Consider the following 14,084-nt stretch of genomic DNA (forward strand, 5'->3'; position numbering starts at 1 on the left):
GGGCTGCCCAAGATATTATTTTTTTAAGTAATCTCTACACCCAACAAGAGGCTCGAACTTGCAACCCTGAGATCAAGAGTGTCATGCTTCACGGAGTCAACCAGGTGTCCTGGTTGGTGCTACTTTCATCCCTATTTTTTAAAAGATTTTTATTTACTTATTCATGAGAGAGAGATAGAGAGATAGATAGATAGAGAGAGAGAGGCAGAGACACAGGCAGAGGGAGAAGCAGGCTCCATCCAGGGAACCTGACATGGGACTCGGTCCCGGGTGTCCAGGATCACACCCTGGGCTGAAGGCAGCGCTAAACTGCTGAGCCACCCAGGCTGCCCACTTTCATCCCTATTATACAGGTGAGGAAACAGAGGTTCAGACAGGGGAAGTGCCTTGACCAAAGTCAGCCAGTTAGTAAGTGGGAGCCATTCCCTGACTGCCACCCTCCCTGAACTTCCAGTCTGGCACAGAGACAGGGACTGAGTAAAGGAAAAGCTGCACCTGCAGGACCTTGTTTTGGGGGGTACTGGGTGGTTGACCCTTGCAGCCCACCCAGCTCCCACTGCCTGCCTGCCCACAGGGTTGGGGCTCAGGGAGGCCTCATGTGCAAAAGCCCCCAATGCAGAGAGTGAAGCCTGTCACCTCAGGCATGTGCTGTTGCTCCACACTTCCCGGAGGGTTGCAGGTCCCCTTGCCCCAGGAGAGGAGACGAGGGACCGGGACCCCACCCAGACTCTGAAACTTCACTGCAGTTCATGGTCTAAAACACCCACCACTCTTTGGGGACGCCGGGGTGGGTTGATCACCAAGCGTCTGACTCTGGATTTTGGCTCAGGTCATGATTTTATGAGTCATGATGTCAGGGTTGTGAGATCATGAGACCCTGGGTCAGGCTTCCTGCTCAGCAGAGCATCTGCTTCTCTCCCTCTGCCCCTCCCCGCACTTGCATTCTCTAAAATAAATCAATACATCTTGAAAAAAGTTAAAAGAAAATAATAACCCACCTGCCTCTTTGGATTGGTTTCTCCTTGAAATCATTTTTAGGTTTATTGAGCACCTCCTGTGTGTCAGGCACCAGGCATTTCTCTACATTATCTCAGCTAATCCTCGCAACAACTGCCCAGGGTAGATACAAGTGTTCATGCAATTTGATGATGAGGGAATTGAGGTTCAGAGAGGACTAGTAACTGGTCCCGGGGCACACAGTGATGGAGCTGAGGTTTGAACACCGAGCCCAGTTTCCTTCCTGCAGACCCGGGGGTCTCATTCCCTGTCTGCCCCAGGGCTTTCCTTTGCCGGCTAGTCGTCCCTCCCGCCCCCATGTATTGCGGCCTTCAGCAGGTGTAGGGAGAATCCGTGGGGCTGAACCCTGAAGACCAGAGAAAGACCGTCCCAGAGACACTTCCACCGATTTCCAGCAGGGGGCGGCCCGCCACCTCCTGACTTCCAACGCTGTTTCTCTTGCGGGGCCACTTGGGTACCCTAGGAGAGCCCGGAGATTGGGTGTAGCTCATGGCAGGCCCAGCATGTACACTCTATCCTCCTGGGCCCTCTTTTTTTTTTTTTTTTAATATTTTATCTATTTATTTGACACACACAGAGAGAGAGAGCACAAGCAGGGGGAGCTGCAGGCAGAGGGAGAGGGAGAAGCAAGGACCCGGATTCAGGACTCAATCCCAGGACCCTGGGATCGTGACCTGAGCCAAAGGCAGACACTTAACAGACGCCCCACCTCCTGAGCCCTCTTACAGACATGTACTCCCCAGGGGACCCACTGAGTTGGGACTCAGCCACCCCAAAGGCCCAGGTGCAAATAATGACTCCCATTTTACAGATGAGAAAACTAAGTGTGAGGGTGGAAAAGCACCACCACCCTGGGTCCCACAACTAGTGCTGCTTCTCCTAGAGAATGAAATTGGCCGGTCTTCCCACCACCATCACCACACCTCAAGAGACAGTGCCCTCAGTTTTGGCGAAGCCTATGGAGGTTCTGATGCTAAATCATCCTGAACATTGGCTCAGTTCTGGGGGCTGTTTCCCAGGGAGGTGGGGTCCCTGCAGCAGGGAGCAGAAAGGAAAAGGTGCTGAGGAATGGTCAGTCTGCAGGGTCGCCCAGCCATCAGCTCAGGCCCCATCACTTAGGACTAGTGAGTGTGGTGGGCTGGGTTAAACACGGCCCTCTGAGGTAGAGCCTGCTGGGTCTTGGGATACGTGTGCTCTTTGGAAGCCAAGAGAGGAGAGGCGCATGGAGACCTCATCTCAGTCCCACGGAGTTTCCTGAACTCCTCTGCTCTGCAGGAAAGAGCTGTGTGCACCCGGCCTCTGGGAGCCTGGAGGCTGCCTACCTCCAGTCGGTTCCCTGTGGTGGGGCTGGCGTGGCCCCCTCAACACCCCAGACCCTCCTATACAGAACTGGGCCAGCAGGATCTCGGGGTCATGAGTTTGAGCCCCAAGTTGGATGTAGTTATTGTAAATAAATAAATAAATAAATAAATAAACAAGGGGAAAAAGGAAAAAGAAACGAGCCAGCAGTTGTGCCAAGACCATTGCTTGAGCCTATCTCCCCTGGGATGAGGGTCTTGTCCAGGGCCACAGAACCAGCAGTTTCCAGCCCAGTGTCCTGGTGGCCCTTAGGCTCCAGTACTGGGGTACATGGCCTGGAGCCCCCAAGCTGGGCTGCCCCACAGGACTCAGCAGGGCCTGGTACAGACCAGGGAGTTGAGTCATCGCGCAGGACTGTTTTCCTCCCTGTGCGGACTGGGGTGAGGACATCTCCCGCGGTAGTTCAGCCGGGACAGAAGCCACCACCCACCGAGCATTTGCCACCTTCTCACATCTCACATGATCTTCATGACAACCCTGATATACAACGTGCTATCACCACCTCCCCTTGTATCTAGGTGCATAAAGCAAGGCTCAAGAGGTCAGTTAAGGGATCCGTGGGTGGCACAGCAGTTTAGCGCCTGCCTTTGGCCCAGGGCACGATCCTGGAGACCCGGGATCGAATCCCACGTCGGGCTCCCGGTGCATGGAGCCTGCTTCTCCCTCTGCCTGTGTCTCTGCCTCTCTCTCTCTCTGTGTGACTATCATAAATAAATAAATAAATAAATAAATAAATAAGAGGTCAGTTAACAGGTCACACAGCTCGTGACACCACACTGAACCAGATCTCTTTCTGGCTCATGAGAGCAAAGGAGCGGAGCCGCAGAGATTCTTCGCTGCACCTCCCTCTGTACTGCTGGATATGGGGCGTGAATTGGTCCCTCCTGGCCTCTTTCCCCGTTTCATTGACTTGTCATGTTTTGAGCACCTGCTGTATGCTGGGGCTCCCCAGGTTGGGAGCTGATTGAGGGCTTTGACTGGGTTTATCAATCACCAGTCCCCTCCCATGTACTGAGCTCCCTGTTGGGCCCTGGGGAGCCAGGGGAAGATGTCCCTGGCCCTTAGGAGGCGTGCACTGAGGAAGCAAATGGAAGTGAAGGAAGACGGAGCCTAGGGGAGTTGGTGGCAACCTCCTCTTCCACTGCCCCCACCCAGACACACACAGGAGGCAGGGAGAGGGGGAGCAGAGGCAGCTGCCTTTATTAGGGGCCACGGGCCAGCGCCTTTAGTCAAAGGCCAGGCACTTGATCTTCATGTCACCATCAGCTGCCAGGTAGCTGATAGCCTCCAGGTTGAGGCGGTTGGGGAACTTGAAAGTGTATCCATCTGGCAGCTTGATAGTCAAGTCCGCCTGGTCGAAGGAGATGCACACCTAGGGGGCAAGGACAGCAAGTAGCTCAGACCCTGAAGCAGAAGCCTACGCTCTGCACTCACAGAGCGGGGCCTGGGGGGAGAGGGCTGGTGCTCACTGGCCTCCCTGGCCTGGAGACAGCAGGGGAGGGGAGGGAGAGGACAGGGAGGGAAACGGAGAGAGGGTGGGGAGGGGGCACCTAGGACTCTAGCCGCTAATAACCCAGCTCCGCCCCAGCCCAGCACCCCAGCACCCTGGGTCCCAGCCCACCTCTGTGACAGTCCCGGGCTGGAAGGGGAAGGCGGACTCTCGGTGCTCCTCGCCCCAGGCCCCGCCATCCTTGCTGTTACACACAATGGTGTTGACGTCGCCGTGGGCTTCAAAGCGAGGGTTGAAGTGCAGGCACAGGTTGTCCCCGTCTTTGCCCAGGTTCAGCACGAAGCTAGAGAGGAGCAGGGGGTACTGAGGCCTCCTCAGCCAGCTGCAGCCCCCCGAGACCACCCAGCCAGGGCCACCAGAGTACACCATGACCTCGCCAGCTGGGAGACTCAGTGCGGAGGTAAGAGACCAGACCGGAGCTCTAGTTCTAGCCTAGCTGCCTCCTTGCTGTGTGACCTCAAGCAAGTCCCTGCCCTTCTCTGGGCCTCAGTCTCCTCATCTGCACAGTGGGGGTTGCATGAGAGTGATCTCTAAGGGTCTTGCTGTGCTGACAGCCAAGACTCTTGCAGACATTAGTTGGTGTCCCTTTGGGCAAGGACGGAGACTCCCCTACAAGGTGACCTTTGGGAGGGCTAGGGTCCTCGTATATCTCTGTACTCCTAGTGCCCAGCATGACGACACAGTACGTGCTCAGTAAACACCATGATTATCGTCATCATCAAAAAGAGCATCCAGGACACCTGGGTGGCTCAGCAGTTGAGCGTCTGCCTTGGGCTCAGGGTGCGTGATTCTGGGGTCCTGGGATGGAGTCCTGCATTGGGCTCCCTGCAGGGAGCCTGCTTCTCCCTCTGCCTATGTCTCTGCTTCTCTCTGTGTGTCTCTCATGAATAAATAAATAAAATCTTAAAAAAAATAAAAGACAATCATACATTTGCTGAGTGGAGAGCAGAGCAGTACGTACCTCGGAAGGTTTGGTAAGCATGATAAGGATAGTGCACATGAAGTGTGCGGCTCTTTCTAATGTCAGCTGGTCATCATCATGGTCACTGAGAGATCCAGCATCTCACTTCCTCCACACAACCACCTCCCCCCTCGGTGAAGTGATAACAGACTGAATGAAGCTCAGGGCCGTGGCTTGACAGGTCCAAGGTCACCATGGCTGCTGAGGACCTAGGCAGCCTGCTGAGTGAATGATGAGTGAAGAAGGCCCAGAAGGGATGAAAGGCTGAGTGAGTGAAGAGCGCAGGATCCAGGGTCCAGGGACCTCCGAGGGCCGGCAGCGAGGTGCCCCCCATTCCCTCTCCCGGGCCCCCCCGCGGCCTGGGCTCCCGCCTACAGTGGGGGCAGGGCCAGCCAAGGTAGATGAGGAGGCCGCAGCTGGTTTAGTTTAGGAGGCTCCAGCAGGGAGGGATGGGGGGCGACTCTAGTGGGGGCGTCCAGACCCGCAGAGGAAGTGGCTCACCCCAAGACGCCATGGCCGTTAACCCCCTCGCCGCCGGAGGGGAGGCGGGGGCCTGGCCAGCCACGCCCCTGCCCGACGCGGATCGGACCCCGGGGCTCGAACCCCGCGCCCCTGCCGCCCGCCGCCTCCCCACCTTCACCCCCTCACCTCTTGGCTTCGGGGACCACCTCGCATTGCACTCTGAGGCACTGCCCAGGTTTGAGACTCAGATTGCTGGCGACCAGACCCTGCAGAGACGGGACCGCAGCCAGCCGGGTTAGGGGACGCGGTGGCGGGGGTGGGGTGGGGTGGGGTGGGTGGGGCCGGGGGGTCGCCCCCGCCCCGGACCCTCTGACCCCGCCCGCTGGAAGCCAGGGGAGCCCGGCCCAAGTTCTAGACTCCCTCTGGGTGGTCCTGGGCCAGTCGCTGCTCCCAACCGGGTCCATTTCCCATCTGTAACACCGCTGAGGTTGTAGAAACCAAGATCTGCAAGTTTCTGCGATTCAGCTCAGGATTTTGGATTCAGAGGGGCCTGGGAGGTGGGAGGTGGGAGGTTATGCTCTATCCCTTCATTTGATAGATGGAAAGAAGCAGAGTGACACTGCGACTTAGGCGGCAAAGGAAGGTGCATGGGAGGGTCTGCCCTTCTGCTGGAGAGGAAGGGGCGGGGGGATGTGCAGAGGGGCGCAGGGGGCTGGGGAGGAGACCCCAAGGGGCACGGAAGGGACAGTCAGTGGGCGGCCAAGGGCCCGAGTCAGCAGCCTGGCTGGCTGGGCAAGAGCATGATTGAGCGCAGAGCAAAACTGGTGTGAGTGGTTCCTTCTGCCAGAAACTTGAACCGTTTCCCTCGGGGCCTGCGGAAGATTCTTGCCTCCTCTCCTCCTCAGCACTCACAGCATCTCCCCGCAGGGGGAATGTGCGCGTGGGGGGAGGGGAGTACCCAGCCCCCACCTAGCTCCCTGGACGGAACCACCCTCCGCCCACTAACCCAGGCAAGCGCCCTCCCAGGCGGCCTGTCTCAGATCCTGGCGACTTTTCAGAGCTCTCTAGAGCAGAGATGACTCTGCCCTGGCCCAGTGACTGGGGACAGCTGCAGGGGGGAGGGGACGGGAGGCTCTCTGGGGTGAAGCGGGTGGGGGGGGGGGGAAAGCGGCCTGAGTGTCATCAGAGTGCTTCCCCACCCCACCAGTCGGCCACACCCTTGTCACTCCCGCTCTTCAGAGGGCTGCAAAACGTCAAACTTTGACAGAAAAAACTGCTGTTAGATCCTGGAGGAATTCAGATAATCCTTGAGCCAGAGACGTCCTTGGGGGGCCACGGCGCCCACCCCCATTTTACAGACGCGGCCACTGAGGCCCAGAAAGAAGGAACTTGTTCGAAGCCACGCCCCGGGAACTGGAACCCAGATCCTCATCTGCCCCCGCTCTGCCCCTGGCTATCGGTCCCCACGCCATCCCTGGGCTTCGGGGCGGGGTCCCCACACTCACACAAGCCATGATTGAGGATCGGAGGATGTTCCCGCGGGCTGGAGCACCAGCTGTCTCAAGACTCTTCGCGAGAGGTGGGCCTCCGGGCCGCTCCCACCCTTTTAACGGGACCTGACTCCGCTGGGTCCCGCCCCCCCCGGAAGCCCAACCAATTGTAAGTCAGCACAGGGCTGGGGGCCCTCTGGGGGCGGGGTCAACGGGTTGGTGAAGCGGCTCTGGAGCAGAGGTGACCAATCAGAGGAGCAAAGCCCCTGCTTTAACCCTGCCCCCCGCCCGGGGCCTGGCTCCGCCTCCCATTCTCCTTCATCCCTCCCCACCCCCCACCAAAAAATTCTGCTGTGGCAGGGCCTGGGGGGAGCCAGTGGAAAATAGTTTGAGGATGAGTTAGGCACAAGAATTGGCGGGAAGGGGGCCTGGGGCCAGCAGGCCTAGCTCAGGGGTACCCAGAGAAGATGACTGAGGGCTGAGGGGACACAGGGACCTTCAGGGGATTAGAACTGGGGTTTGGCAGGCTGCTCTCTGCAGGGGCCAGGGCGTGGCCTGAGCTGCAGGCCTCTGCGGAGCGCCCAGGACCATTAACCACAAGGCCCTGGCCCCACCCGGGCCTCCCCCGGAAGCAGGGATTGTCGCTGCTGCTCACTCCTTACTAGCCCTAAAGAAAGACTGGGCCAGGTGCCAGGCCTGAGGCTGCCAATGGGGCTCAGGCCTCAGGCTCAGGCCCCATGCCTCAGGCCTGCTGAGGGGCCTGCTGGGGATCCTCCCAGAGCCCCTGCTTGAAAGCCTCTGGCCTGAGCAAGTCAGGCCTGAGCGGGGCCCAGTGGGGGTTGGGGACCCCACTCAGTGTCCCCCTCCCTTCCACTCTCTGCACATGTCTCTCTCCAAGACTATGGACAGCCTTTCCTTTTCCTGCTGGTTAGCAGATATTTTACTGAGCATCTACTATGTGCCTGTCCTGAGCTAGCCTGTGAGGATTCAGAGAGGGACCCCAATCGAGTCCCTGCTCTCAGTAGCCCACTGCTGGGCCAGGACCTGACTAATTAGCACGATCCAGGTTCTAAGGGAAGTCATGAACAAGCACCGTGGTGCTATGGAGACTGTCCAGAATGTGGACTTTTTTTTCTTAAGATCTTATTTATTTGAGAGAGAGGATGAGTCTGGGGAGGGGCAGAGGGAGAGGGTGAAGCAGATTCCCTGCTGAGCAGTGAGCCAGACATGGGGCTTGATCCCAGGACCCTGGGATTATGACTGGAGCCCAAGTCAGATGCTCAACCAACTGAGCCATCCAGGTGTCCCAGTAGGTGGGTCTTGCAGAATGCGTGAAGAAGGAGGGCCTGGCACTCCAGCATGAGCAAAGGCTCAGATGTGAGAAAGCACAGGTCTGGGCAACAGTGAACATCTGGGCATGGCTGGAGTTTCAGGTATGTTGGAGAAAGATGGGGCATGAGACTGGAAAGCCAACAGTATCTGGATCAGAAAGGGCCTCATTAAGGGGCGGGAGCCATAGAAGGTTATAGGGAAGGGAGTATTGAGGACAGACACGGACTGCAGGGAAGATCACTGTAGCAAGAGTTGAGGGTGGATTAGAGGGGTGCTCACTTCATACAAAGGAAGTAGGAGGAGAGGGGGTGTGGGGAGCACCGGCCAAGGTGGGGCACGTACTAGGAGAGTCATCACCGGCACCTCCTCCACGCTATCGTCTCCCTTCTGAAATTGTCGGCACTGAAGGGGGAGGAAGACTGGACCAGGAGTGACTCACATCTGGAGGCTAGGTCCTCCACGGCCCCCCACCCCACCTTCCTCCAGATGACTGGAGCCCACCCTGGCACAGGAGGAGTGGCCAGGAGTGCCTGGGCCTGCCTCCAGGAGGCTGGGCTGTCCCATCTCTGAGCCCCTCATCCCTTCCTCCAAGTCAAAGCCTCAGAAACCAACCGCAGCTGCTTCATTTTTTCCTCTAGGGCCTCCCCTAAACCTCAACCTAGGAGGGGTGGGTGGAGCCGTCCCACTGCCTTTCCTTTGTGCCTCCCCTCCAAGCACCACCGACACCCTCTGCCTGGTCCAGGAGTGGGGGCATTTGAGGAGTCCTGCCCGAGGAGCATGGGTGCTTTAGACACGGTCCTTTGCCTGCTGGCATCATGTGGGTCCGGCTGGCTGTCCCAGCCCAGCAGTCGGGCTCTTGGGGCCTGGAGAGCTGCTCCTTCCTGCTTCCCCCGGCCTGGAAGACAGGTCCAGCATCAGGACGGGTATGCTGTTGACCAGGGGCTGCTTTATTCTCCAGGGTCTGGCCCCCTGAGGGCTGGTAGGGAGGTGGCCTGAATGGTGAACAGCCCTCCAGAGAGGCCCCTTTGGGAGTCCAGGGAGTTGGATTCCATCAGCCCTGCCACGCTGTCTCCAAGTCGGTCTCCCCAGGCTAGTACAGGGTGGAATTCACGTCTGTTGTACTAAATAGATGACTATTTTTTCCCCAACCTCAGAAGGTTTGGGCTTCCCTCTTGTGTCATTTCCTAGGTTGAGCTTACCTTCCTGGGGTCCATGCTGCCCTGGGGGTGGGGGGTCTTCCTCTCACCCCTACCTACCTCATCCCTACCAGGCCCCTCCTGCCTGCACTGGGGCAGGGGGTCTCTCCAGCTTCCAGCGTCCACTGGAACAGGGACTGTGGGTGTCCGGGGTGGGGGCAGGGACAAGGTGCCCTATGTGTACCCCACCCCCTTTCAGTCCTCAGGGCCTCCTAGGCCACTTATCTGTCAGGCCCTGTGCCCGCAGCCTTTGCTTTCACACATTATCTCATTCCATCTACACTTCCCCTGGCCTCATGGAATGCACGGCAGAGAAGCTGCTCTGGGCACTGAAAGGAACCTGATGTTAGAATCCGGAGGGGAGGCAAGTCCAAATTTGGGGTCTGCCTGGCTGTAACTGTGGCCAAGGTCCTTGACCTCTCTGAACCTGTTCCCAGGCCTGGAATATTACCATTCACTTACGGTTGGAGGATTCCAGAAGTGATGGATGGGCGGGGGGGGGGGGGGTTGCTCTCAGCATTGGTTCTCTCATGTGCACCCCGAAGGCCAGGCCTCCCCAGCCCCACCCTGAGACTCTCCTCCATCATTGCCCCGCAGCAGAGGCAGCAGGCTCCCTGGAACTCCTCCATCCTACAGGCTGGACATTGGTTGCTGTGGTAAGAAATGAGCTCAGCACCTCTGGAGAGGGGATCCAGGCCCTTCCCAGCCTGCCCGTTCCTGCCCTGTCCTGCCCACGGGAAGGCTGTGCCTCCTCCAGCTGGCAGTGGCTGGGAAGGCTGCTGAGCCCCCTGAAACACCATCCACATCCCTCAGCCAAGCTGACTGGCCCAGCTGGGGACAGTGGGGAGTGATCAGGGCCAGCTCCAAGTGTCCTACACGTCAGAGCAGCAAAGGACCCCAGAAATTCTGCAACGGACCTGCTCCCTCATTTAGTGATGCAGAAACTACCCAAAGGGGCTGGCCTTTGGCCAAGGTAACACAGGGAGCAAGGGCTGGCGAGCCTTCTATCTGCTGAGCCAAGGAAAGAATATCATGGTCCTGGGATACCTGGACCTCAGAAAAACCAATCTTTTCCTCCCACTCCATGAAGGGTAGAAAGGACTGGGGTGGGGGGAATGCCCCCCTCAACCTCAGGCACTCTGCCAACCCCCACTTACCTTGCATATCTGTTTTTACCTCCCTGCCTTTGCTGTGCTGTTCCATCTGTGTGGAGAGCCACGTCCCCAAACACATGGATTTCCTACCTGGTGTCCGTCTTCTGATTACAGGCATCACTCACCTTTGGGGAGCTACCCCTTCTCTCATATAAGGTCTGGGTGACCTCCAGACCCTGCCATTCATTAGCCCATTAGGGCTCAGGTGCAAGTCTTTTAATTTTTGTAATGTGTGTGGGGTTTTTTGAAAATTTTTTTAAAGATTTTATTTATTTATTTATTCATGAGAGACACAGAGAGGGAGAGGCAGAGACACAGGCAGAGGGAGAAGCAGGGTCCTCACAGGAAGTTTGATTCGGGACTCGATTTTGGAACTCCGCCCTGGGCCGAAGGCGGCACCAAACTGCTGAGCCACCTGGGCTGCCCCCACTGAGCTACCAGGGCTGCCCTAATGTGTGTGTGTGTGTGTGTCTTTCTTGTAAATGACATAGAATTACTTTTTTTTTTTTAGAATTACTTTTTAAATAATTTTAAAAAAGATTTTATTTATTTATTCATGAGAGACACAGAGAGAGGCAGAGGGAGAAGCAGGCCCCGTGCAGGGAGCCCGACATGGGACTTAATCACGGGACTCCAGGATCATGCCCTGAGCCGAAGTGGGGTGCTAAACCGCTGAGCCACCCAGGAATCGTTTTTTGTTTTTTTGGACTTTTTTTTAAATTCAATTTGCCAACATACAGTATAACACCCAGTGCTTATCCCCTCAAGTGCCCTCCTTAGTGCTCGTCACCCAGTCACCCCATCCCCCAACCCTCTTTCATGGCTTGTCTTTCTCTGTATTTTTCCTCCACTCAGTTTCCCTTCTAGAAGCTGAGAGCTTTTTAAGAGCTTATAAAGTATTTGAGGTCTGAAGCAAAAAATATATTGGCTCCAAAATGCCTGAACTGCAAAGCTGAAATTAATCAGCATTTACTCTACTCAGGTTTAAAGCCTGGTAGTCATAAAAGTGGAAACATTTGAAAACAATTTTCTAGGGTTGCATTCTCTTATTTCAAAAGGGTGTCCAAGTCTTCCAAGAAGTTAGTCACTCCTACCTTAGAGCCCCAGAGCCACATGATGTCTCAAACAAACATACAGGGGCTGCTGGGTGGCTCAGCCTGTTAAGCATCAGACTCCTGATCTCAGCTCAGGTCTTGATCTCAGGTCGTGAGTTCAAGCCCCAAGTTGGGCTCCTCATGGGGCATGGGCCCTACTTGAAAAAAAATAAAAAATAAAACAAGTGCATAAAAATACTCTGAAAATGTATAGCAAAAAAGCCCACATATATTTAACGTGGGACTTCTGGGAAGTGGGTGCATTTGAATGCTTTTTTTTTTAATTATTATTTATTTATGATAGTCACAGGGAGAGAGGCAGAGACACAGGCAGAGGGAGAAGCAGGCTCCATGCACTGGGAGCCTGATGTGGGATTCGATCCTGGGTCTCCAGGATCGCGCCCTGGGCCAAAGACAGGCGCCAAACCGCTGCGCCACCCAGGGATCCCTCTATAAGATGCCTGGGCCTATATATCAGGAGAGGTTTTTTTTTTTTTTTTTTATACTTATCAGGAGAGGTTTTGATGGTAACAGAAAACTCAAAGCAAACTGCTTTATTTATTTTGTAAAGATTTTATTTATTTATTCATGAGAGAGAAGCAGAGACATAGGCAGAGGGAGAAACAGGCTCCATGCAAGAAGCCCGACATGGGACTCGATCCCAGGACTCCAGGATCACGCCCTGGGCTGAAGGCGGCACTACACCGCTGAGCCACCTGGGCTGCCCGCAAACTGCTTTAAAATTAAGGGAAACTTTCACATAACAAGTCTGGAACGAGGAGGTTTCCATGGCCATTAATTCAGTGGCTCAATTAAATCATCAAAGGGCTGGGTTCTTGTATGATTGTGGAGTATGGCCATGGAGACAGTCCTTGTTCTTCCACGTTGCCATAATCCATGATTAGTCCTTACTCCTAGGAGAGACGAGCTAAAGGATTTCGAGTGAACGGTCTTGACATCTGCAAAGTACTCTCGAATGAGTCAGTGACAAAATGCAAATATTTATAAAGGGTGAATAAGCAAATTGGACGACTGGGAATCCAGGTGCATGGCATATGGGTGTTCATTATGCCATTCCTGCAGCTTTTCTGTGGTTTGAAACTTTTCTAAACTAACAGTTGAAGAGTGTGAGATAAGAAATGTATACCTGGCCTCTGCCCCCTGTTCCTAGTATCTTTTGTCCTAATATTTCGTCTTTTTTTTTTTTAAGATTTTATTCATTTATTCATGAGAGACACAGAAAGAGAGTGAGAGAGAGAGAGAGGGAGAGGCAGAGACAGAGGCTGAGGGAGAAGCAGGCTCCATGCAGGGGGCCTGACGTGGGACTCAATCTCAGGACTCCAGGATCATGCCCTGGGCTGAAGGCAGGCGCCAAACCACTGAGCCACCCAGGGATCCCCTAATATTTGGTCTTTGACTCAACCTGACACAAGATATCCTAAATCCCTTGGAAGTTCCTGGGTTATGGGTGAGCCCCTGGATAGCTTCTGGGTGGGGGCTGGTCACCAGAAAGATCAAGCGCTGGTTAGAAGCTTGAACTTTCAGCCCTACCCCTCATTCTCCAATGAGGGAATGGGCCGAAGATTGAGTTGATTGATCATGTCTATGTGATGAAGTCTCAAAAAAAAAAAAAAAAAACCACCCTAAACTTATAGGGTATGGAATTTCTGGGTTGGTGAACACATGTACACGCTGGGAGGGTGACACACCCTAACTCCATGGGGACAGAAGCTCCTGACTTGGGACCCTTCTGGACCTTGCCCTATGCATTTCTTCATTCAGCTGTTCATCTCTATCCTTACATATCATTTATTATATAAAAAACCAGTAAATATAAATGTTTCCCTGAGTTTTGTGAGCTGTTACAGGAAATGATGGAGTCTGAGAAAGGGGCTTTGGGAACCTCCAATTTATAGCCAGTTGGTCAGAAGCACAGGTGGTGACACCTGGGACTTGCAAGTGGCATCTGAAGGGGGGTGGGCAGGGAGTCTTGTGGGGCTGAGCCCTTAACCCTGTGGGGCCTGCACTAACTCTAGGTAGTGCCAAATTTGAGTTATAGGACACTCAGTTGGTGTCTGCATAAAGCTACAGACTTGCTTGGTGCAGAAAACCCACACATTTGGTGTCAGAAGTGTTCTGTGGGCTGAGGAAACAAGTTTTCCCTTTTAGTTGGTGTCAGAGAAGTGGGATTTGCTGGAACTGCCCAGGCTCATGGAAACATGTGGTTTGGGAAGAGAAAGGAAAGGGCAGAGAAGAGGAACCTTTGATGCTCGGGTGACCACGTCACCACGTGGCAGCTGTGCTGTACTCAGTTAACTAATGGTAGCAGTGATGTTATTTAGAGATGGCTCCAGCTCCTGGGACTTACTTTACTGGATACATAAGGCCACAGATACCCTCCCCTGGTTATGGTTATCTGTAATAGCTAAAATGAAATCAAAAGAGTACTGGGTGGGCCTTAGTGCCAGAGAAAGCTCAGATTTCAAGGAGCCTGAGCTGTAGCCACCAG

The 14,084-nt window shown here is 55.0% G+C and overlaps 1 protein-coding gene across 1 annotated transcript; it reads right to left on the bottom strand.

Annotated features, from left to right (window-relative positions):
- Positions 1-3,551: 3,551 nt before the first annotated feature.
- On the bottom strand, positions 3,552-6,895 carry LGALS1 (galectin 1). The gene is made up of 4 exons (XM_041756535.1): positions 6,815-6,895; positions 5,496-5,575; positions 3,998-4,169; positions 3,552-3,748 (listed from the first exon to the last, which is right to left on the bottom strand). The coding sequence occupies exons 1-4, from the start codon at positions 6,821-6,823 to the stop codon at positions 3,602-3,604; spliced, it is 408 nt and encodes a 135-aa protein (XP_041612469.1). The 5' UTR covers positions 6,824-6,895; the 3' UTR covers positions 3,552-3,601.
- Positions 6,896-14,084: the final 7,189 nt, after the last annotated feature.

This window comes from Vulpes lagopus, chromosome 5 (genome assembly GCF_018345385.1).
Source record: "Vulpes lagopus strain Blue_001 chromosome 5, ASM1834538v1, whole genome shotgun sequence".
Lineage (NCBI taxonomy): Eukaryota > Metazoa > Chordata > Mammalia > Carnivora > Canidae > Vulpes > Vulpes lagopus.

What these genes read in the sequence shown, in the direction of transcription:
- LGALS1 (XM_041756535.1), bottom strand. An exon ending in GTGGTCCCCGAAGCCAAGAG is followed by an intron (nt 4,170 to 5,495) that starts GTGAGGGGGTGA and finishes GCTCCTCTCTAG; the next exon opens with CTTCGTGCTGAACCTGGGCA. An exon ending in AGCCCGGGACTGTCACAGAG is followed by an intron (nt 3,749 to 3,997) that starts GTGGGCTGGGAC and finishes CTTGCCCCCTAG; the next exon opens with GTGTGCATCTCCTTCGACCA.